The sequence below is a fragment of the Pezoporus occidentalis genome, unplaced genomic scaffold (assembly GCF_034315485.1).
Source record: "Pezoporus occidentalis ecotype Australia unplaced genomic scaffold, CSIRO_AGI_Poc_V1 ctg178, whole genome shotgun sequence".
Taxonomy (NCBI): domain Eukaryota; kingdom Metazoa; phylum Chordata; class Aves; order Psittaciformes; family Psittacidae; genus Pezoporus; species Pezoporus occidentalis.
Genome location: NW_026913618.1, coordinates 279,907 through 305,173, shown reverse-complemented (window position 1 = coordinate 305,173; position 25,267 = coordinate 279,907). Strand labels below are relative to the sequence as shown.

At 52.4% G+C, this 25,267-nt stretch overlaps 1 protein-coding gene across 1 annotated transcript in view; it reads left to right on the top strand.

Annotated features, from left to right (window-relative positions):
• Positions 1 to 16,541, top strand: part of HS3ST4 (heparan sulfate-glucosamine 3-sulfotransferase 4) — a 57,703-nt gene extending 41,162 nt beyond the window's left edge. The window contains exon 2 of the mRNA XM_062614714.1: positions 14,982 to 16,541. Coding sequence (XP_062470698.1) covers positions 14,982 to 15,618 — 637 coding nt within the window. The 3' untranslated portion in view covers positions 15,619 to 16,541. The remainder of the gene's footprint in view (positions 1 to 14,981) is intronic.
• Positions 16,542 to 25,267: the final 8,726 nt, after the last annotated feature.

Genomic DNA, 25,267 nt, shown 5'->3' with positions numbered 1-25,267 from the left:
GGTGCTCAGGATTCTAGAGAAATATCTAAACATGGTGCAATCCAGCCCAGAGGAACAAAAGCCATTTCAACAGGCACCAGAGCCAGCAGGTCCGGAATGCTGGAGCTCAGGGCTGCTTCCACAGCACCACAGCCCTGTTTTTCCCCATCTGAGATTCTTTTCCACATACAGATGATTCAGGGGGTGGGGAATGCCATCCAACCCCCCCTCCAGCCCTGTCCCAGACAGCTTCTGAGTGATCTCTGCTCCTTTTCCCCAGCACATTCCCAATCAGCATCCCCTTGCCAGGAGCTTGTTTCCCTTCTCTGCAGTGCATTTCTTGGAAGCAGGCTCATGAGAAGAATATTGTCTCTGGCTTTCTCTTTTATTTGAGGCATGTATTTAAAATGATGCTTTTGTTCCAAATGAATGAGTCGATTCATTCAGAAGTGCAGTTTCTGTTTTTGAATCAGCAGAGCTGTTTATGCTCATAGTGTCCATAAAACTGTTATTTTAGTCCTGACACTGATGCTTATGAATAAAATTTAGATCTCATTCAGAAGTACATTAGCTGTAGCTATTTGGCTTCTTGTTAAAGCATTAATTTTTATTGAGAAGACTACATTGCCAAGCAGCTCCTTCTGCATCTTGCAGCAAACCAAGTACCTCAAAGTACAGAGGCCAAATTACAGCACACGTTCCCCTGGTACCCTAGGGTCTAAACGCTCAGTTTCTGTCTGGTTTTGTTCTGCTGCTGGATCCTGGTGGGAACTTCCCAGGTACCCTGGGTGAACAGGGAGACTGGAGTAGATGCACCATTGTTTGGGCAGCCAGGGTCTGCGGGAGTCACTGGTGGGCTGGCACTGCATTGCTTATTCATGACGGGCTGGGTGCCGGGTGCACTGGAGCCAGTTTAGCTCTCCCATGTATTTATTGCACTTTTTTGCTTAAAGCAAGCTGTTAAATGTCAGAAATACTTTAGCATTTTAGCAGAAAGATAATTTTTTAATAGATTCCACCTACAAAAAGGAGCTGACTGGCAGAATATTAAACTCAGGAAGATTTATTTTTAATCCGTGCCTCCAAACAGCTTGAGATAACCAGTTTTTTGCCTCACTCCTGGCTGGTTGATACTGCTGGCCCTTGTCTGTCCTCCTCACTTGGTGCTGTGGCAGCTGTGGGCTCTCACATCCCATTAACCTTGCCTGCAGAAGGACCAAAGCCAGAACGAGCTCTTGTAATCAGGAATGTAAACACCACCCACCCCCTATCCCTGCCTGCTCCCGGTGTTCCTCAGGGCAGGATGCTGCCAGCCGGGCTCTTCCCATCACCGACTTCCCACACACCAGCTTCCAATAGTCCCTAAATTAACAGGCATATAAACCCCCAGCAAAGCCAAAGCAGCTTTGGTTCCTCAGGACTGAGTCTGGTGCTTTGTCAGTGTTGGCTGTGCTGTAGCAAGTGGCACCAGCAGCATGGAGCATTTGACAGGACTGTGGTGAGTCTCATCCTCTTCCTTAGAGGAGCTAATGGATGCCCAGGACCGGTGTCTGGTACCAGCAGTAGTGTTCTGCCCAGGGGTCACGTTTATGTCTTGGCTCTTTGAGCTGATGGCACCGCACGGTGGGGGGGATGTTGAGTGTCTCTGCAGTGAGGCTGCCATGGGTGGCACAGGGCTGTCCTCTTGTCCCCTCTGCCTCTGGTCCTACTTGGTTTCATTTTCAAGCCAAGTAGTATCAGGCTCTCCTCAGTATCAGCGCTAAGTCCCTGGTGCTGGATGGAGCAATTAAGTCATTGTTCATAACACAGTAGGTTCTGAAAATTAAGGTGACTTTATTTGTTTCTCAGTAATATAATGAGCTATTTTGAGTGATGCTGGATTTAATGGCTAAATCAATATGTGTATTTAGTGTTAGGCTTTATTTTAGCACTAAGTGACATGAGATAAGCAGACTTAGAGAGTGTTAATTGGTTTGTGTTTAGCATTTACACTAATCGGAGGGTGCAGTGCTGCCCAGGGCTCTGCAGCACTAGTAATTCTGTTTATCCAAACCAGGAGTTGTTTACTCTATTGACTGGGATGGCAGTAGTCTGTTTTTTCACTTACTTGAATGTTATACTGCATATGTGAATTTAACAGAGTCCTGGCCTAATCTAAGCTGTGCTGCACATAGTGTGTATGGGGAGAAGATGGCTAAACAAACGTTGACGAAAACAAAACATTAGCAGGCACCTGTACTGACCTCCGCAGTGCAAGAAAACAGCCTTTATTTTCCTTTGCTGGTGGGCCTCTTTCTCTGCCTTTGTATTGAGGGTGTGCACAGCGAAAGCTGCCCTCCCCTGCTGCAGTCAAAGCAGAGCCCCCATCACCCCACTTATTCCCCCGACCCTGCTGAGCCTCCTTCTGGGGTTGTGGTGCTCTCTTGTCATGAGCCAGACCTAGGAGATGGGGCTTATCCTGGGGGTGCTTGGGCTGTGGTGCCCAGGGAGGGATCCTGCCCGGCTCTGTGTGTGATGTGGACGTAGCCTCCAGGGTCTCTCCAGGCACAAAAGCACTTGATGTACCAGATGCCTCCCCCGCTGCTGTCACTGAGCGGCCTGGCCCGGGCTCGTGCCCATCCTGCACTGACAGGAGCAGATGCCCAGGGAAGAACCCACCGCAGCATCCTGGCAGCCGAGGCCAGCACACCGCAGCCAGCCTGCAGTGCATGGCATGGCTGCCTGCAAACGGCTTGGAAGCAGCCCCGCCACCACTGTGCTCCCATCACCTGGCTGCTCTTAATAGAGTTGCTTTTGGATCATTTAATTTTTATCTAAACATTTGCTTCCCAGCTGAGGTCTTGGAGAGCCCAGCTCCGGCTCCCTGGACCGGTGCTGAGCCCCTGGAAATAGAGCTGTCTGCTGCAAGCACTGACAACACTTTCTGCTGCTGGAAGCTGCCTCCTGAGCCATTCCCGGGCCCTTCCCTGCTGCAGACCAGGACTTGCTCCGTCCCCAGCCCCTTCCACTCGCAGCAGGGCAGGAGACCTGGGGCGCTGGAGGCTTGTGCAGGATCTGCGATGCTGCTCCCCAAGCAAGGATGCTCCATGTAGAAAAGGTCAGACACGCCACAGGCTACACCTTCTGGCTGCCCTAAGCTGTACGGAGAGGTAAAACAAGATGAAATCCCTTTTATTTGGCAATTGCTATTTTACTGATTTCTGCCAAGCAGCCCCTGGCTGGGTGGGAGGGGAGCGGGCGGCAGTGGGCGGTGGGGAGAGGGGAGAAGCCGGGAGCTGCCGTTATCTGGAGCTGCAGCAGCTTCTGACAGCTCCCGAGATGGACGTTAAATCACTGCTGCGAGGGAGAGTGAAGGGATGTCAGTTGGGCTCGGAGAGGAAGCTCTGCTGTACCGATTGCACTGACTGTGTGATCCAAGTCAGAATGAGAATCATAAATCTTGATTATTCTCTGTCTCAGCTGATTTGAACCAAATGCCTTGGACAGGGATATAGTTCACATCTCGCTGAAAACTGCAAAAAAACTGATTAAATGTACAAACTGATATAAATAGCACTCGATCTGTGTTAATGCCCAAACTGTCACTGCCGAGGGTGAGGAGCCTGTACGGCCGGGCTCTGTCCCAGCCCGGAGCAGCTTCCCGGGTGTTTTCAGAGGACCCTCTCTCCACTGCTGTTTATTTTGGTACTTTGTTCCTGCAATGCTCACTGTTATTATGATGCTGTCAATTATAGATGGCATCTCTGATTCTGATTGCACTTTGCTTACAATTAAGCATCCTATAGAAAAATGGAAATGCTGGGTCATTAACATAAAGTAATAATAAGGTAAACCGTTCAATTATGGAGGAAAAAGCATTTTGAATAATAAGGATATTGTATGCCTAAAAGACATTCAGATGCCAGTGTATTACCATTTTTGCATACATAATAAATGAACTTAAACCCCAAAATAATCGGCAGAAGCAAATAATAAATAGCTGTGCCCTCGGCAGTGAAGAGCAGCTCCAGGGTGGGGAAAAAGGAGTCTCAGACCTGTGTGGTGCTTGGCAATCACTTGGGGTTTGCCTTGGCTGCCGTGGGGCTTCTCTGAGGCTGGGACCAAGGCAGTGCAGTGCCCCTTCTCAATGCCTCCAGGTTGCTCTGGGGACCTGGGAGCTGACACAGCCAGGCTGGCTATGGCACAGAGTGGGACGCATCAGGAGCTGCAGGGAAGAGGCAGTGAAGGGGGACAGGGCAGCAGTGTTCAGCACTGCCTGGTGATGGTGAGGGAGAGCAATGGAGCTCTGCCCAGGGCAAGTGCTGGACACCAGGATGCAGACCTCCCCCACTGTAGATTAAAAGGTGGGATGTTGTGTTTTGGACAGGGGAGGTTGGTGCAATCGGGAAGATCTGGCCACCTGGTGTGTATGTGGAGGGATTTGGGACTGGCTTTGCTACCTCCAGCATCTGCTGTCCCCTCCCTGTGGGATCCCGTCCTCCTTGTCCCTGTCCCCCTGCATTCAGCCGCTCTATCTGCGGCACCAGTGGCCCTGCATGGACCCATCTTGTCTACAGCTGAATTTGAACAAGGACTCATGAGGGTTTGAAGCTGCAGAAGGGCTGAGCTCAGGGCTGTCTGCTGGCCCCTGCCCAGCCGGGATCAGTGGTTTCATATCAGACCTTTCTGTGCCACTTGGGTTAGAGTCCATCTCCTTTTCCCAGCTGCCAGCGGGGCAAGAAGTCAGCAACGGGATGTGCACAATTACTTCTGTTATTCAACTGTTCTGCAGGTACTGCTCCTCTGTTGTCCCTCCATAATTCCCAGCCTTTTAGCTGTTGATGGCTCGTCTATTACTCTGGCACTGTGTTAGGATAACATCCAGGTACATCTGAAGAGTGGAATTTATTTACTGTTTTTCCCTGAAAAGCTTTTAGCATGATACAGCAGCAGTGCTTTCACTTAGGCAGCCATTATTGTCAGGGTGTTTTTCCTGGTAGAAGTAAATTCTCCAGAAGATGAAAAAGAACTCCTCATGATGTGTAGCTCCAGACTAATACATTTTAATAGTCTAGTTTCATGGTGTTCCTTCTCAGGATGGGACCGTCTTTGGGAAACAGGAATGGTTTGAACCACCCAGCTGAGTCAAACCAGTATTTAAAGTGGACTGGACTGTTTGTAACATCCTTCCTCAGCTGTATATTTTCCATCTCAAACTGGCTTTTCCAGGAACCATAGCCTGCAACATCAATGGCATGTATTATTAACAGTCCTGAAACTTCCACAGATACTACTTAGCAACCAGCAAGGGCTGGCAGCGCTGGATGGAAGCACTTCTGCAGGGGTGCCGGGCTGTCTTGCCGGTGTGCTCGGGGCAGAGGGGCCTGGCTAGTGCACGTCTGAGGCCAGCTCCACCTTGGGAAAAGCTCTTCTCAAGCAAGTGGGAATGGCAGCTCTGCCCTGGGCTGCTGCCAGAAGGTGCACTGGGCCTGCTGTTTTGGAGAGGACTTCTGTCCTGCAGGCACCATTCAACACGTGTGTCAGCATTCCATGCACTTTAAGCCTCTTTTACCTGTGGGTGTGCTGGGAGAAACGGGAGCATCCCCAGCCTTTGGAGGACCCGCTTTGCAGAGCAAGATGCCTGTGACTGAGACGCAGGTATTGGGACACCCCAGTTTTTCAGCGAGTTTGTATTTGCTCATTAAATACCTGCTGTTTGCTCCCCAAACTGCCTGCAAGACCTGTCTCGAGTGTGGAGCTCGATGTGGTTCGCACAGTCTTTGGGGCTGGTGGGCTGCTTTCTGGGTTGGCTGCTTGCTCAGCCCTAGGATTTACACGCAGTCACGGGCATCCAGGTCTTTTCCCTTCTCCTGTGACAGTGGAAAATGAATGAGCTCACTCAAGGGACTTGTACTCATACGCTGAAGGGAAGCCTGGTCTTAGAACAGACCTCTTTGACTTGCACATCCTCAGTCAGAGGAGGCAGGCTCTGCCAGGGAGTCCCTGTTCCAGCGTGTACGAGGCAGGGCACTCACCAGTGCTGCTTAGCTGTAACTGTGATTAATACAGCAATTAAACCTGGGAGATGACACTGAGAGATTCCCGGAGAATAGGATCACAGTGCTGCTGTAGAGAACAGTAGCGAGGCTTAGTCAAAACAGCGTTGACTGCAGTGGGGTTAGGAACAGGCATTTCCAGCCTTTTTCACAAGCTGTTTCATGGCTCAGCACTGACCAGCAATAAATCATACACTAAAATTGGAGAGTCTGGGCCAAATTTATCCCTGTAGAACAATGTGACACAGCACACGTCTTCATCCTCGGCGCTGAGATGGCTTTGCACAGCCAAAGCCATGTGGTGCTGAGGGCCATGGCTGTGAGCCCCTGAGGTGCTGTGTGCCAGTGCAGATGTGCCGAGTGCCTCCCACTGTGCCAGGAGCTTGCAGAGCTCTGGGGGCTGCTCCTAGGAGAGCTGCTAGGCCAGGCCAGGGCAGTGAGTACAGCCCTGTGCATTCACCTTGGCTGCTGGGGAGGAAGGGGTTGATTAAGGGCACCCCCATGAAGAAGGCAGTAAAACCACAGCAGCACTGTCTATCTGAGACACTCCAATTGGCGTGTGAGCTGTGCAGTCAGATGGGCAAAGGGATTTCAGCACAAGGCAACAGCCGTATCCCAGAGGAGATCCACTTGAGGAAAGAACAGAAGAAAGCAAGATTTAGCATTAAGATCATAATTTCAGATTGCATTGTGTGAGCATCAACACTCTATATATGTGAGAGCCTTTGGGGAGCATAGTGCTGTAATAGCTATCCAAGCCAGCCTGAACAGCCAGGGTTATTTTTAATTGCAACTGAATGGATCTAACCTTGTGATGTTTGTTCACAAAGCGTTGCTGGATTAATACAGGTTCCATAGTTGCTTCAGCTAAAAGACTTTAATGGATCAGCTTAGTTCTCTGCTCCATGATTATAGCATTCTTACCCGCCTATCATGCATGAGCCAGATGGTCCCAGTGAAATCAGAGCATATTTATATTTTTGTCTGCTACTCAGCCACCTGCCCACTGATTTAGTTGCAGAGTGGTAGGAGGAGAGGAGCCTTCCTGAGTGAGGTGCACCCGCCTCGGTCCCTACCCCCGGTATCTCCTCCACCTCCATCAGAGGAGCCATGGATGTGCTCCGTGCCCAGGGCTGCTGGGACGCTTGCCTGCTGGCCATGGAGGGTGGCCACGCTCCAGTGGCAGTAGCTCTGTCTCCTGGCATGGGTTCAGCCACTTCCCAGTGAGCAGGGGGATGTTTTCAGTCCTATTGACAATGAGAGCCATTAAGAAGGTACAAATGCTAAAGAGATCCCAAGCGATGCCTATAAAACCTTTGAATCTCTGACAGAATCAATAGTGGGCTCTCAGGAGCAACTTCTTATCCAGGCCAACCTAAAAACACGCCAATGCGCTGTTAAAGATTTTGCATTTTGTGGAGACACAGAATCCCTTTCACCACCATTGCTGGACTCCAGACTGGGCGAGATGATGAAAAATCACATTAGAAATAGACTGTGCTCCAAGGGCATTTTCCTCAGTGTCTGGGAGAGTGCCTCAGATGATGCTCGCAGGCGGCATCCTTCCTCCACGTGGAAGCCCCACCGGGATTTGTTGCAATGAGAGGCGCAGACCCCTCTGGCCATGTCTGTGAGGGGAGCAGGGGTGGAGGAGCAGGAGAGCAAAGGAGGGAGCAGGGGAGCCGCATGGAATGGGAGTCCTGGGAGGCAGCCAAGGCTCCGCAGTGTCCCAAGCTGTGCATCTGCCCAGGAGCAGCTCAGCAGGGCTGGGGCCAGGCCCCTGCTGCACACACTTGCCTCTGTTTGGATAACTTTGCTATTGGCACCATCTCCAATTTGGCATCTCGGTTACCATAGCAACTCGATGCTTCCGTTGGGATCAGATCAGCCTGCAGTTAGTCAGCACCTGCGTTGGTATGGCAACACTGGGCCCTTCTCCATCCATCCTGATGCTGCTGTCCAGGGATGGTCCAAGCGGCCCTGAAGGGACCCTGTGGCCCCGAAGGGCAGTGCAGCCCCATGCTTGGCCCTGCTACAGGGCAGTGAGATGCTCCCAAGCCCTGGCTGATCCTTATTCCCTGGCTGCAGTGAGAGCTGGGGCTGCTCCTGCTCTGGCTGCAGTGTCCTGAGCTCCTGAGTCCTGCACGGGAGGACCTCAGCAGGGATGTGGCTGGCATGGAGCAAGGCAGTGCCCTTGGATCTCAACCTGCCCCTCGTGAGAGTGTTCTGCATGGACACCAAATGGCTTTGCAACCTTTGGGGGTGGGGAAAGCTGCTTGTATTGGTGATGGAAACCAAGAGACCCAGGCAGCCCTCAATTTGGGGTATTAAGTCCGCACGAGTAGGGCTCAAGGCACAGAGAAGGGTGGTTCATCCCCTTCTCCCACAGCCACCAGCTTCCAAACCACTAAACTCTCTCAGTAAGTCCCTGGGGGAGATTTGTTTTGCTTTAGCCCCAGCCTGATCTGGCACCCGCTTTTCTGAAAGTGCTTTACAATTTGTTTAATGATTTTTAACAGACATGTGCAAGCCATTTGAATTAGAGCAGTATGAATCTATTAGGCAGCAACAGATGCAAGTTTTGTGTCTCTTATTAGAAGGGATTGGATTCTGAGGTTTAGTGATGTGCAAAGGATTGGACTTTGGAGAGATTAAAATTATTTTCAGCGTTAAGCACAATATTTCTAAGCTAATGCACTCAGTCTTGAATATAGATTCACAGAGCAAAAAGATTATAAAACATTAAACCTATGTAAATTCAGCTGTAAATTTATGTTTGAACAAATTCAACAAGAGATTTGACTTGGGGGCTTACAGCAAATAGGTTCTGCTTTTAATGCGCGCTGCAGCGTGCGGCTGCAATGCCACTCTCCCCTTCAATGTCCCACGGCTGCTGAATTACTGGCAGGTCACAGCTGACAGCTCGAGCAGCTACACTGGAATGTGTTAGTAATAAAAGGGAAAATGACTTCATGTTTGCCTTCGCAGAAGACAAAAGCAGATGTTTGAGCTCCATGGGCAGTGACACTGTCTCGGTGCTCGGGCATTGCCTCTTTCGGGCAGCGGTTGTGCAACTCAGAGCCCTCCTCCGCTCCTCCCGGCCCTGGGAGCTGCCGAGAACTTTTTTCTCTTGCGAAGAAGATGAAAATCCAGCCAACAAAGGCTCCTTTAGAGTGGGATTGCGGGAAACCTGCAGCACCGTGAGCAGGCTGCCTACACAGAGATAAATGACAGCTGTGACTGAAGGAATAAACAAGATAATCTGGATTTAAATAAAGCACAAGGGGATTTTGGCAACATGCAAATTCACAGATTTCTAAAAGGTATCCTTTGAAAATAAAGAGCTTTTCTGAAGCCGGCGGTTAAGAACAATTACTGCAGCACTTCTCCCAACGAGCGCTCCGAGCTGGCCTTTGCCACGAGCCGGGGGAGGCCGGCAGCCGTGGCGTTGCACTTACGGGCCGAAGCAGTGAGTCCCCATCCTGCTGCAGGAGCTGGGGCACGCAGGGCGCCAGCCTGGTCCTGCTCTGCTCCAACTCAGCACCGGGGGATGAACAGGAAAGGAGTGAGGTATCAAAAGCCCACACAAGCACCCAGTAATGCATATTTGATCACTGCTTGGAGGACCAGGCAGTTCTGGATCCAAGCCCAGGAATGGAAATAAAGTTTCATTTTGACATGGCACAGCACAGGGACGCTGCTACCAACGTGAAGAAATGAGGCCCATCCCCACAAATGAGTGATGGAGATGTTGATGCCAGAGGGTAGTGGAGCTCCCTCCAGGGGCTTGTTGTCATTGTCCCCTTTTTTCAGGTGGGAGGTGATGGAGGGGGTGGGATGTAAGTAGAAACCAGAGGCAAAGGCATGAGCAGATGTGTCCCATTCCACCGCTGCTCTGCAGAGGTGCATCAGGCATGGTCAGCAGCATGTCAGCAGCCTAGCATCAGAAGGGAAAGGAATGCTGCAAGAGAAGCTAAAGTGTGTCCAAGAGGCTATGGAGTCCACTCGAGGAGCAAAGCCTTGTCCCAGCACTGCAATTGCTCTGCAGCAGCCACCAGAGGAGAGCAATAGGAGCATTGCATCCTGCAGGAGCGCTTGGAGCTGGTTGGCACTCTGTCAGCACATGTGCAATTAGGGCAGAGCACGTGCGAGCAGCTCTGTGAAGGTTAACTGCTCTGAGGAGTATTCCTGCCCTTCCAGGGTCTCGGCCGCTCCAGGTTTAACACCCTTGTTACCCTCAGCAGCAGGAGCTGGCGATGCCGTGCATTGTTCTCTGCTGTGCACTTGGCAACAGCTACTGTGTGCAGCAGGATGGGTGCGTGTGGTGGGATGTACACATGCAGCAGGATGGGTGCAGTGGGATGGTTGCATGCGGCAGGATGGATGCAGCAGGATGCGTGCAGTGCCATGGGTGCATGCGGCAGGATGGATGCGGCAGGATGTGTGAGGGGCTCACTGGCTCTTGGTGCTGATAGGCTCCAGCTGCCAGTGCCCGGTGGGAGCTCAGGAAGGCACCCGTGTGCCTGCCCAGGAAGGGCAGCACCTAAAAGTAACTCTGAAACAGGGCAGAGCTTGGGGAAAAAGCTTTTCTGCGTGCACATCCCAGAGCCGCGGCAGTTGCGGTGCTCTGCAGGGCCAGGGGTGTCTCAAGGACACGTTGCAGCTCCCAGTGTTATCCTTAAAACTGTGCAGCAAGAGCTGAATTTGCTTTTCCTCCTCTTTTCCTTGATCGCTCCTTCCCTGCTGTCTCTCCTCAGTGCCAGCCTCTCTATCCATTTGTCTTTATTGTGCATGGAGTTAAACGGGGTCTGTAAATGTGGCAACACTTTCAGGTTATTAGCTCTGCAATTCCTTGGCTCCTGTTTGGTGTGATAACATCATCTGAAGGGGCTGTTGTAATTAATAGTTTGTTCGTGCTTCTTTTATAAACCCCTGGTGTGTTTGTTTTATACTCCAACATCAGCCACTACAGCTTGCTTCCAGTGTCTTGTCTGAAGCATCCCCACTACAGGGAAAGGGCTTAGAGGTTTGTTTTTTTTTTTTGCAATAGTTTATTGAAACCATAATTTAAAGGCAAAACTCAGTAAGTACAATATGAAAGGCAAGACAATCATCTTGCCCTGACCATAGCGCAGAGGGGACCAAAATCCTTGTTTACAGAAGTGCCTGTGAAGGGGCAGCTGGAGCATGGCAGTGCCTGCAGGACAGGACCCTGCTCCTGTCACCCAGCCCTGGCCAGTGCTGGGATGGGCTGGAGCAGCAGCAGGGGTGAGAAGAGAGCAGAACTGCCTCTGAACTCTGAGTGGTTTCGTCTCTTTTGAAGCACTGCCATCTAAAACCCCAGAGACCACAGGCACAATCCATGATGCAGAGCAAGTGAAGGCTTGTGTAGGTAAAGTGCCACGTCTCTGGGCACCAAGAGGCTCCGAGTGCCAGGGAGGTGCTGGTCGGGGGGGGAGTAGGAGCAAATGAAGCACAAATGCCACCAGTAACACCCTCTGATTGCACAGCCAGAGCATGGGCACAAGGGGCAGGGCCCAGCCAGTCCCTGTTTGCTCCGAGCTTTTACTTTTAGAGCCCACAGGCACTTACTTGCAGAGCAGCATCTTGTCAGCTGGGAGAGAGACCAGGCTCAAGGGTGTGTTACAGAAACCCACCAGGCAGTGGCTGCGGCCAGCCCGGTTCACGCTGCAGCAGAGGCGCTGGGTACCGGTGAGGGGTGTTAACTAACCCGGAGCCCCCGTTCCCCCAGCTCCCAGGGCAGAGCAGTTGTGCTGGTGGAGGCAGTGCTGTGAGGCCAGGGCAGAGCTGCCTGTGTCATGCAGAGGGTCAGGGCTGGTGACAGCCACGGTCCCCTTGAGCCCTCTTGTCTGGGAGTCCCTCGCTCCTAATCCCGCAGAGCTTTTAGCGTATTCGCCCCGTTTTGGCACTTGGACAGCCTGTGTTTGACGCAGAGGAGCACACACCAGCCACTTCTGCCTCTGCTGGTCCCTCCTTCTGCTCAGACAACTGCACAGGAAAACAGCTTATCCTGTCTGAGGCAGCACAAACAGCGTGCGGGTGACCGGGTAATTAAACACCACGGGGGACTGGTGCTCGCCTGGCAGTCCAGCTCCATTTGCAAGGTAGAAGAACTTTGCAAACTGCTCCTTCTGCTTTATCCGGGCTGCTGCTGTCTCAGCTGATGCCCTCTTCAGTAAAAAATCAGAGCTGCCTCTCCCCGCTCCCCACAGTGCCACCTACCACAGGCTCAGTGATCCCACGGCACCCATTTGACTCTCCTGTCACAGTGCTGATCCAAGCTCCCAGCAGCAGCAGTCGGGACAGCCCCAGGTGCCCAGAGTTTCACCCTCGTTATCAGCTCATTATCAAACATGCCTCTGGCCTGGAAGAGATGCCTCTGGAGAGCTTGCTGTGAACCCTGACCCTCGGTATTCCTGTTGGGAGCTATCAAAGGGAGCATCAGAGCTGGTCCAGCACTGTCAGGCTTTACCGTGCTGTAAAATGAAGACTGGGGTAAAGAGAGAAGGCGGTAAGCTCTATTCTCCCATCCTCTCAGAGCAGGCCAGCAGTGAATACAGAGCACAAAGGAGAAACACTGCCTGAGTCCTGCAGGATGAATTAATGGACCTTGTTGCTGCTTGATGTCTTTGAGCAGAGACGGGTCCAGCGGGACTGGACACCTTTGTGCATGTTAATGTGCCTGTTAACTGCATCTAGAGTTGCTACTAACTACAGAGATTGGGAAGCAGTGTTAACACTTTCTGCTTTGGAACTTCATTAGATCTTCAGTGGCAGAAATCAGGAGGAAAGGAGCAGAGTAATCCACTGAGATTGAGAGATCCTTGGTCCTTCCTTAGGAGCTCCCATTACTCACGAGTGTCGAGGAGAGGCGCCTGACCAGAAAACCCCCAGCCACTACCTAGGATGTGGTACCTGTGTCCCTGCAGACTGCCAGCACCAGCACTAGGGATATGCTCTGGCTGTTAGCACAGGACAGCAAGCAGCACCGTAAAGTGTGGTCTGCAGTTTGTGATAGAACCCGTTAAGAAGGAAATGCACACAAATTGCTAGCTATAACTGATGATAAAATAACTATTTTGTGGAGCAAGGAACACATTGATTTTGGTAATTAATGGTTCAATAGAAACCTGTTCTCGGAGCGCCCTGGGCAAAGTCACTGGATTAGAAGCATCTTTATTCCCTGGCCTCAGTTCTCTGCCTCACTCCTCCACATGTTCTCCCAGCCCCAAGGACAGCCGCAGGCACTGGCTGCTGCTTCCCGCAGGCTCCCACTGTCCTGGCAGCTCGTCGGGGCAGGGACTGGGGCTCAGGCTGTGGCAGTGCTCACCCAGAGCACAGGCACCTGCCTGCCACTTCCAGAGGGCAGCTCCGATGGGACATGATGCTGGAGGTCCTGGCCATTGGTGTGCTGGAAGGGGTGAGCCGGAGCCCTGCAGCCCTGCTCCCAGCACAGCCCCATTGCCAGGACCCAGAGAGAGGTATTTTAACAGGGAAGAGGTGACTGCAGGATGCCAGGACCCTGCTGGCATCTTCACTCCAAAGTGCTGGTGGCACGAGCAGCCCTGTGGCAGCACCAAGCCCCTTCCCTTGGGCTGGGCAGCAGTCACACAGAGGAGGCAAGGCTGGCAGTCAGACCCAGCTGGGCCTGGCCTCACTCGAGCTGTGTAATTCCTGAAATGGCTGTTTCCCGGGGCTCAGCCGTTTGACGTCAGCATCACCGCGGCCGCCGGTGCCCAAGGTGCTCTTACAGAACCATTTCCAGCCTGCTCACATTGTTCCCTCACCGTATGTTTGTACTAAAAATAGTCGCAATGCGAGGGGATAATCCTGTAAGACCCCGAGCATCGCCATCCTCTGTGCCTGCTGCAGGAGACCTGGCCAGTGCTACCAGTGCTTCCCGGAGCAGTGACACCGCTCCTCCTCCTGCCTCCCAGGCACCCCATCTGCGGAGCAAACCAGCCAACAACAGGTTAAACAAACAGGGGTTGTGGGGCTGCACCCATGCAGGAGCGCCTGGGGAGCTCAAGGTAAAAATACTGCTGTAACTCAGTTAAGAAGCGGGCAGTTCATGGCCATGGCACATGCAAAGCCGGAGCTTGGCTCCTGGCACCACTCTCCAGCATCTCCAGCACCCTCAGGAGGTGTGAAAGAGGCTCTAATGCTCTTGCCAGGGACATCACTTAATACCTTCCTGCTTGCTATGATAATCTTTAACTGGGGGCAGCGGGGATGAGCATTTACCTCTTCATTTTCTTAGATATAAATGCTATCTCGCCACAGTTTCATTTTACAGTATGGTAATATGCTATCCAGGAAAGTCTTGCTATGCTAATTTATCCAGTAGGCAAATTCCTTTTGGCTAATAAAAGTGCTTGCACAGGAAGCTCAAAACCCAGCAGCAATTAATTATTGACAGAGCATGTGAATTAGAGATAAAAAAAAAAGTCATTCTTTCTCACATACAAGATAGTAAATAAATTTAATTATTGTACTAGAAGCAAGGGATCTTATTCTGTATTAAGTTTTATTAGCTGAGACATTTAAAAGCATGTCATCATAACAAAAAGGTCTTGTGTAATCCTAACTGCACCACTCTGGTACAAGGCTCAGAAGTGAATAGGCTTAATTGAGCAAATGGAAGCAGATGGCTTGCTGAACAGACAGGTATTGTACAGGTTTATTGTCAATTAACTTTTGTCTACATATGCCTATGGCGAATTGACTGTATAATGTGTTACCGAGGCTGATTTAATGCTTCAGGTCCCCACCATGTCCAGGGTCCAAGAGGAAGCCAAGCCAGAAGTGCTTTGGTCACTGGGGCCCTCAGGCACACAGGATCCCCCCTCCTGACAGCCCCAGCAGCGCCTGCACGGGGCAGGAGGGACACGGGGTGTCCCCCCATGCCCGGCCCTTCACTAACATCCCTCCTCTGCTTCCACACAGGAACGTGATGCCCAAGACGCTGGACGGGCAGATCACCATGGAGAAGACCCCCAGCTACTTCGTGACCAACGAGGCCCCCAGGCGCATTCACTCCATGGCCAAGGACACGAAGCTGATCGTGGTGGTGCGGAACCCGGTCACCCGCGCCATCTCGGACTACACGCAGACGCTCTCCAAGAAGCCGGAGATCCCCACCTTCGAGGTGCTGGCCTTCAAGAACCGGACCCTGGGGCTGATCGACGCCTCCTGGAGCGCCATCCGCATCGGGATCTATGCCCTGCACTTGGAGAACTGGCTCCAGTACTTCCCTCTCTCGCAGATCCTTTTTGTCAGTGGCGAGAGGCTCATCACTGACCCGGCTGGGGAAATGGCCAAGGTCCAGGACTTCTTAGGCCTCAAGAGGATTGTGACAGAGAAACATTTTTATTTTAATAAAACCAAGGGGTTCCCCTGCCTAAAGAAGCCAGAGGACAGCAGTGCTCCCCGGTGCTTGGGCAAGTCCAAGGGTCGAACTCACCCCAAAATAGACCCAGACGTCATCCACAGACTGCGGAAGTTTTACAAACCCTTCAATGTCATGTTTTACCAAATGACAGGCCAGGATTTCCAGTGGGAGCAGGAAGAGAGTGATAAGTAGACCCACAAAATCAGGACCAAAAAATGCTCTTTTCTTTTGAGGTGTAAATCATCATTAGAGACCCAAAACTCACCCAGGGCTGGAGGCTCAGCATCGTGAGCGCAAGGCTCCTGCACTGTCAAGGTTGCTGCCAAAGCCACCCCATGTTTCCAGCCCTGAAACCTTAATGGCACCAAACCTCGGGTCGCACTTGGGCTCTCCCCACTGTGACCGTGAGAAGCCAGGGGCTGGTGGGAGGAAGGAGGCAGAGGGTGCGGGACTCCTCGGGGTGCTGGGATGCTTCGTGCCCACATTTCGCTGCTGGCTCCCCCTCGCAGCCAGGCAAGGCAGGAGCAGCTCCTGCAGGGCTGCCTGAGCAGGAGGGTGGCCCAAAACCCAGCAGCATGGGGTCAAACTCATAGATTTGATTTCTTCTGTCCTGGCTTCTAGTTTTGCCCAAGCGGCAGCATCAGATCTGTTGAAGTCCAGGCTCGTGCATTCACATGCACACTGGTGTTTATGTGTGGAAGGAATAAAGCCAGTTATGCTGCAGGGGAACTATGTACAGAAACTTCATTTGCACCAGATGTTCCAATTACCTGTTGCACTAAAACTAGTGTTTACCAAGTGCCACAAAACGCCTGGGCCTGATTCTCCTCCAGCTGATGGGTGCATCCCCATTGCTGGAAGGGAGCCCTTCCTCTTTGCTGGGATGCTCAGTGAGGTCAGACCTGGGTCCTCCCCAAGCCCCCCCTCCTCTGTGCTGTGCCCTGCTCCGAGGTCTGGAGCCAGGTGTTCCTGGTGGGAATGGCGGGGTGCCTGCAGGCAGAGCCATGGGGACAGCCCCAACAAGGGCCTGGGCAGGGCTGGCTGTGGGGCCTCTGGCACTGCCCTTTGCACCTTGAAAACGAGAGCTCTCCTGCTTGTCGGTGACAGAGGGGCCCGCACAGCTTTAGTTCACAATTGCAGAGAAGCAATGGATTCCCAGGGAGAGCACTGCTCTGCACAGATAATGTGTGTTTTCTACTGGAAACGGCCAAGTCAACCAAATTTGCAGTGCTGATAGAAGCTGTAGAATAAACCCGGATCCCAGCTGGATCCGCCAGCGACGTGGTGAGTGCTGCACGCTGGAACCAGTGGAGAGCAGCCAGCAGCACTCTGACACAGCAGCGCTGTTCCCATCCCCATCACTGAGGGAAAACAGAGAGAGGGAGCAACAGGGAAAATGCGGAGCTGCTGTTGCTGAATGCTCCCCTCGTAGGGGTGATTTCTAAGGGCACTCCAATGCTGCTGGCTGCTTGCTTTGTTTTAAGAAGTGGTGAGGATGCCTCCTGGGCTGTGTGTGAGTCCTGTCCCCTTGCGAGAGGCTGGCCCCTGGCTGTTGGGAAGCAGCGGAGATTCTGTGCATGATCACTGTGGGAGGACAAAGACTCAGTTTTGATTAAGGTGGCAAGAAATCCCTCCTGAGCCAGCTAACCAAATGAAATCACTGTTTTCTGGGTAACAAGCTGAACCTGCTTGGGTTTCGTGGCCTGTCGCGTGGTTCATTACGCCATGAAGTGGTGCTGGTGCCTTGGATTGGATGAAAGGCAGAGCTGAAGCCATTTGGACAATTTAGCCCGTGGGCCATGCTGGAGGGGCACCGCGACGTCCCTGCTCACATCACGTCAGTTCCCGTTAGCATGATTAGATTTAAAACCAGCTCCTGACACAACAGTTTTTCACAGACCCACAATCCCCGAATTATGACCTGAAAACTGGAAGTCTGTAACAGGAATCATTTTACAGTGTTTCACATGTTATTAAAATGTCAGATCAGCTCCGAGTGAAAACCGCTGTTACACAGTTCAGTGCAAGCTGCTCGATGCGTTCAGTGGAGGACGAGGGAGGGGATGACCGAGGACCAGAGTCCAGGCTCCTCACCGGGGGTATCCAGAGATCTTTGCCTGTTCCCAGCGTGCTGCAGCCCCAACACCCGGCTGAGCAGAACCTGCCAGTGCCGGGGGTGGGGGGGGGTTGGCCCTGGGGGACGCTGCCCCAGCTCATGGCATGGCCGGGGTCTGGCAGGTTGCTGGCTGCACATGACCGCAGCATGGCCCTGTGCATCACCTCATGGCCAGAGCTGGGACTGCCTCAGCCCCCATCCCCAGCTTAACCACGAGCAGTTTTTCTCTGAGCAAGGTCTTCTTGAGCTTGAAGAGTCCCCAAGGAGCCCCATGCCCACCCTGCAGGTCTCCCTGCGTGCCCCAGCCTTGGTGTGGTCTGGTCCAGGCGCTGCCCTGTGTCTCCCTGGGCAGCTCAGGCTGGCTTCTCCCGGGAAGAACCTCTGGTCCCCAGCTGCCATCAAGCCACTGTCACTCTTCCCACCGTGCCCCTCACTCACTTGGAGGGACAGGAGATCTGAAACCACATTTTTGTCTGAGAACCAGGACCCGATGAAGCATCCCGATAGGGAAGTCACGGCGTGTGGCTGGAGGAGCATCTGTCCTGCGCTGGGATGAAGCACAGTCACACCTGGGGCTCAGTCCTGCCGCTGGGACAAGCCCCTGGAGCAGGGTGCACCGCAGCCCCCAAGGGGGGTCACCGCATGGTTTACAGCGGTGCGGGGTGCCGGGGGTGCTGGGCCTGCCCGTGCGCATCTCTCGCTCCCGTTCTTTCTGCCATATGTTCAGAGGTTTATTTTTTATACTGGCTGCAGCCTCCATCCCGGGAGGAGCCGCCGAGAGCCCCATCCCGGTAGGACACGGTGCCACCGGCCCCTTCTGCTTCCCTGGCACGCGCCCCGTGTCTGCCGCGCCGATGCTGGGGATTGACAGGGGAATTATTTTCTATCTGGCCGAGAGTGGCCTGCGAATGGGAGAGTCAGGTTAATAATGTGTTTTTTTTAAACTATTCAAATGTCAGCATTAGAATACACAGGAAATTGAATTTTGTATTTGATTTCAATTAGCAGAGCATAAATTATATTTAATTTTATACACAGACCGGGTGATTCATTGTTCTGGAAAAGCTGGTGCTTTATGGTTCAGAGACTGGAAATGGAGAGTTAAGTCTTTTCTGAAACCAAACCGCTGTGCTGTCGCCTCCTCCCAAACGCGTCTCTGTCTGTCAGTGTCAGTGTACCTGAACAATATGAAAACCCCAAACTGAACACTTGAACCCACAGCACTAAACAATAAAACGTTGTAGCAGCTGCATTTCTCTGCTCCATTTCTCCCACTAACACCCTGCAAGCAGCAGAGCCACGATGGGTGCTGGCCATGACCCATCATCAGCCAGCCCAGTCCTGAGCAGCCACTCGACCCCGCTATGGGACACGGCCCCATTGGTGCCAGAAGGGCTGGAGGAAGGTGCGTGCCATAGTGGGACCAGGACCTGAACCAGGACCAGGTCCAGGACCACCTGGGCCAGCTCCAGCCCACAGGCTCTCAGACATCCTGAGATGTCCTTCATGGGATCCAGTCAGGGACCCATGGAGAGCACAAACCCTGCTTTCCCCTGCAGGCAGGGATCAGTCACTGCCCCCCAGACCCAGAGCTGCCCCAGCTGGGGACAGCAGGACTGTCCCTGCAATGGGGGACAGCTTTCCTCACTGGCCTCACAGCTTGGGCTGCACTTCCCAAGGTCACAAAGAACAAATCCCTGGGCAGTGCCTGAGCCATTTCACTTGCTGCTCATCAAGGACAGGTCAGTGGATAACAAGGGGAGGGAGGGGGCTGGCTGCAGGCAGAGAGATGAGGGGGGATTTTTTTTCTCTTATTTTGTGTGCACAATTTCCTGCTAGTCTGAAAAACGCCATTTCACAGCACAGCCCCATTGTGTCATCTGATAAAAACCACTGAAAAACTTTTATCAACAAAATGAGGAAGTAGTCAACTATAAAATTGCTAATTATTTTCTAGTAAATTTACTTTTAAATAACTTTGGACACCAATTACAGGCACCATTAAGCCCCATTAACACTGGGTATATTTGCTAAACAAGGATGGAATACTCATTCAAATCAAGATCATTTGTGTGTAGATCTTGCTGTTTGGAAAGCAGTCCCCTCTTACCAGATGTTTAGAAAGTCAGCAGAAGATCAATTACACCTCACACATAATCAGATTTCTAACATTTAGGTTGTGGCATGATATAATTTAAACCTTGAATCAAACACCCCCATGAGCAGGGACTGTAACGCTGAGGAGATGCCCTGGCAGCACTGGCACTTGATGGATGCAGGGCCAGGGCTCCTGTGCAACTTCCTCTCTTGCAAGACCCAGGTGAGCCCCACATTGAGCTGCTCCAGCTGCCTCTTACAGCGTCTCCTTCCTCTGCTCCATGCAAGGCTTCACCACCCTCTGCAAACCTCTCCTTGTCTGGCCAGCGAGCATTGCTACTCCCTGCAATCCACTGCCCTTTGGCTCCTCAGCACCATAACCAGGCGCCTTTTGCTGCTTACAGGGATTTGCTCCCAGCAGACCTGTGCAGCTCCCCGCTCCCTCCACATGCTGCACATGTGCGGGATGCCCTGGTGCTGGCATCACCAGAGCCCCGGTGCTGGTACTGGCATCACCAGACCCCAGTGCCAGTACTGGCATCACCAGACCCTGGTGCTGGTGCTGGATGTGCTCCATGTGGGGCTGAGCACCAGCGTGCACCTCTTAATTGGCCGTTGCCAGGCGGCTGTCAGAACGCCGGCTGCAAAGCTGCTGCCTGCCCTGACTTTCCTGCTGTTATCTTTGACATCCTCATTATTTATTAACTGCCCTGTACCCAACAGGCTGCCACCGATGCGGAGATGCTCTTATTATGCAGGTTCAATATTCCGCCTGCCTTCCAAGGTCACATCCTCCAGGATGTCTTGCAAACCAGATTGAAGAGGTACCAGTAAAGAATCAACATGTTCTGTGTGTGCTGATGCCAGGTTTCAAACAGAGCCCTTTGAATAAGGATGACATACTAAACAGAATCATGGAATTGTTTAGGGTAGAAAAGACCTTTAAGATCATCAAGTCCAGCCATTAACCCAGCACTGCCAAGGCCACCACTAACCCAAGTCTCCAAGCACCTACATCTACACATCTTTTAAATCCCTCCAGGGACGGTGACTCAGCCCCTTCCCTGGGCAGCCTGTTCCAACGTTTTCAGTTAAGAAATCTTCCCTAATATCCAATCTAAACCCTGATGCAACTTGAGGCCATTTGCTCTTGTCCTATTGCTTGTTGAAGAAGAGATGGACCCCACATCCAGTGAAGGATGGAGATTTTCCTTAGCCTTCCTTTTGCTGCTAATGTATTTATGGAAGCATTTTGTCTTTTACAGCAGTAGCTGTATTAAGTTCTCGTTGGGCTTTGGCCCTTCTAATTTTCTCCCTGCATAACCTCACAACACCCCTGTGGTCCTGAGTTTCCTGCCCCTTCTTCCAAAGGTTATGAACTCTGGTTTTGTCCCGAGCTCCAGCAAAAGCCCGTTCAGCAAAGTTCAGCCAGGCTTGGCTTCTTTCTGCCCTGCTGGCCTCTGCACCTTTAGGATTTCCGTCTCAAGGCATGTCCACTCATCCTGGACCCCTTTGCCTCCACGACTGCGCCCTGAGGGACTCTGCCACCCAGACTCGTGCTCAGTTCAAAGTCTGGCCTCAGGGAGTCCAAGGGAGCCGTTCTGCTGACCCCCACTTTACTTCTCCAGGAACTGGAACTATCACTTCATGATCACTGAGCCCAAGATGACCTCCAGGCAGATGGCGATACGAGACCCTGTGCCTTACTGCCCTTCCCTGTCCTGTGTGTAGCACTGGGCTTTCTGCACCTGCATCAGCAAAACCAGGAAACCAGAGCAGCCGGGAAGGGCTCCCACCATCGGCTTTCACACACTGGGACAGAGATGAGCTGGAGAAGAGCAACGTGGGGTTATTCAGCTGCCCAGGTCCAAACCACCATGACCTGCTGCAGCTTTGCCAGCGAGAACAAACTCCCTTCCCCAGCACCCTGCCCTCTGCCACCACCTCCCTGACACGGAGCCGGCGACCCCGCGTGGTGCAGTCTGGTGGCTCCTGCCTCCGTGCCAGCAGGCTGTGACCTCCCAGATGTTCCAGGCAGGACCACCAAAGGAAGCGATGCTCTTGCTTCAACAGCTTTAGTGGTGCCTTTTGCTCAGGGTTTTGCTTTGCTTTGCTGACCTCAAAAACGATCCCTCTATGAGTCACTCGCTGGAAAAACAATCTGATTAGAAAAGCCTTGATGCCTTTTAAGAAGCTCTTCTGACTTCAGGTGAAAGACTTGAAATCAGAAGAAATAATTTGAGGCTCACTTTGCTATTGCTTTATACCACCAACAGGAATATTTTGGAATGTGTTAGACGTAACACAAGGTCTAACAGCCCAATAGACGTGAGCACTTGCCTACATGCACCCCATGCAAGGACAGGGGCTCCCAGACCAGAAGATTACTCCAGGGAAGGTTTCACCTACAGATTAAGAGGAATTTCTGCTCTAAGCTAGTGGTGCTCTAGGATGCCAGAGGAGAAAGACACTGGGGCTTTGCAGACTCATGCAGAGAGCTCCCCATGCTGCCATCACCAGCCCCATGGGTGTTCTGGATGGGGTTGGACACATCCCACCAGTGTCAGAGGCACCCTGCCAAAGGAGCTGTGTGGATCTGGCAACTTCTGAGGGCCGGGGCTTTGCCTGGAGCGAGGCTGGAGCCTGGGCAGCCAAGGGACCTCTGCCCAGGGTGCAGGCTCTGAGGAAATGGGAGGGAGAGGACCCAGGATCATTTCAACAACATGTTTTGTGTCTAAAGTCATTATGTGCACAGAGATGTACAGGGAGCTGAAGGACAGAATTAATATAGTAAGTAATCCTCTCCCTTTAGCAATATCTTTCTGCATGAAATAATGATTTAATTTCTAGCTTCTTCCAGCATACACATTTCCTCATAACAAACACTTAGATGATATGCAGCTCTTTATGTTTCAAGGCAAAAAGCGTGGAGTGTAATGGACTCTACTCTGACTATCTTTCCATGAAGAAATTTCACTGTATCATGGGAAATGAGGAAAAACATTTTATTTGGAGACAATTTCTTCCTATTTAAGGCATTCTTTTCTTACGCCTTTGTTCTGTGTCTGAAGGAAGATGTACATGACTCTGAGCTCCTGCCCCACACATGGGGTGTCTGTGCTCCCCAGGAGCCCCTGCCCACAGGACCCCCTTGCTGCCCTTGAGCACTTCCCACATGACCTGGCCCAGGGGGCAGGAACCTGCTTTCTGAGGCTGCAGAACCCAGCCCAGGCAGCCCTGGCTGCTCTGGAGCCCCCCTTAGGAGGCTCTCAGCTCTGCTGCTTCCTTTTCCTTCCACAGAATTGATATGCAGAGCAGCAGAGGACAGCGCTCTGCCCCATAAGCAGGCTTGCCTCCAGGGTGTTGCTCCCCACGCTCTCTAAGGCAGATCCCACAAACATCAACACCACGAAGAAGAAATGAGCTTTCCCCTGCTGGTGACACACCGCTTAAAAGCCCTGATCCAGATAACAGGAGACATGCCTGTGTAATGAAGGCAAATGACACATCTGGCGATTTTCCACCCAACTGACAGTGATAAACAGCTACAAATACACCCCATTAATAGCATGAGCATCCTTCAGAGTTTGTCTTTGAGAGTCCATGGGCCGAAAGCTGCGGACACCTCTCCAGCTGCATCCTACATGGACAGGCCCTGCAGGAGCCGATGGAGCACCAGTGGCTGCACAGCCTCCGGCTGCTCCTGCTCCACGGGCTGGGAGCCGGGGCAAGGCTCAGGACACGGATCGGGCTTCAGCCTGCTCGAGCTGCAGGTGGATGAATCTCTCCCCTGGTCCACACCGTGGTAGAGGATAGAGAAGTGCTCCGTTCCCTCAGAGTTCCCAGTTTACTTGGGCAGAAGTGTCTCATCACAGCTAACTCCTGCTAATCTAATCCCTCAGCACTACGATGTCTGCTCCACCCTGCCCAGCACCTCCGAAAGCCCTCTGGGCTGATGGACGCTGATGGAGTACCACGAGTACACGGTGAAGAGGAGCCCCTCTCAGCAGATGATCTTCCTGAAGGCGGTCAAGCAGTTTATGGGGTTTTGCCCAAGCACCAGTGATTTTGGCTGCCCTTTGTGTGCTGACCTGATTGCCTACCAAAGGTTTATTGCTCAGATGTTTGCTTCAGCTTAAAAGCCCAGGGCATTGCCTGAGCCAACTGCAGCAATATCTTAATCCTAAACACTGGGACCACAACAGCCTCTGCCTGCGTGACACCAATCTGCAGAGGCAGTTCATTAGTGACAGTGCAAAGAAGCTCTCTCTATCTGCGCTGCATTTGGCCACCTTCCCGTTCACACAATCTGTCAGAGTTCACACAAGAGGAGGTCCCGCTGCGAGGGACCCTGCAGTGTCTGCAGAGCTGGAGAGCACACAGTCAGCAAACACCCAGCACAGCCATTTGGTCGGGGCCATCTCTGCAGTGTTAAGACAGAAAATACTTTAACCTTTCCTTCCTGCAACGCTTCCAGCAGAAAGTCTGGTGTTTTCCTCGCAGGTACGACAGCTCTCGTGGCGAAGCAGATTTGTCAGGTTTACAATATGGGCACTACTCCCTGAAATTAAAAACAAAACCCAAACCTGAGCCTGTATTCCCAGATGTACATTAGAGATACTCTAATGGCCTGGGAACTGTGAGCGTTAGCCCCGTTCTATCGTGGAAAATGCCTTTTCACACAACTCAGAGAGGGAACGGCATACGCCACTGGCTTGTCCATCTGTCTTGCTCTGTTTGCAGCAGCAGAGCTTTCAAACCAGAAAATCAGTCCCTGGTCCTGCCAAAACCTGCACCACCCGCTTTGTTCTTCTAAACACAGGGCGCAAGAGCTGCAGCGACAGGAGCTGGGGGCACGACTGTAACACACACAGGCCAGGTGTTCCTACAGGCACCGGGTACAAACCAAACCAGAACCAAAGAGACGGACCCAGTGCTGGTTCAAACCCTGCAGAGGAGGAGACTCTTCCTGGACGACGTTAGGCACAGAGACACAGCCCATCCATTACAGCCCATGGCTGGCAAGAACACGGGTGTCTGTAGGAGGTTCCTGTGTGCCCCTGCACACGGGTGCCGTGCAGGCAGCTTGGGAACTGCAGCTTCCCACCACCCCTCTATGCAGAGCTGCACCCGGGGCCTCCGTCACGCAGAATGCCCATTTTCAGGTGGGGAAGGCTTTGTGCATTTGAATATCTGAGCCAGGAGCCAGGCCAAACAACAGACCCCAGCCCTGCACTCCTGCTGGCCCCGTGATCCCCGCAGGAGCACAGGGTTCTGCAGATGTGGAGGTGTGTGCTTGCTCAGAGGGTATCGTAGGAGCTGTGCACTGCTGGCTGCCATTCCTCCCTACCCAACTGCATCTTTCTCTCCTCAGCTCCTTCAGCTCCTGCCCTGATTGCAGCTGTCAAATCGTTTCAGCTAAAGCCTTTTTCTCCCTGCTTTTGAAGCAGCCTCTTCATCTCCTCTTCCCAGCTGTGCCCAGGTGATAGCAAACACTCCTGCTGTGGGGCTTTACCACTCTGTGTTCTGGACTGCACCCCGTCAGTCATTCCAGTACAGCTCTTGGGTGATATTTGGATTCCCTTGGCAAGCACTGGATGCTCTGAGTCCAGTCAGACCAGTGTGCAA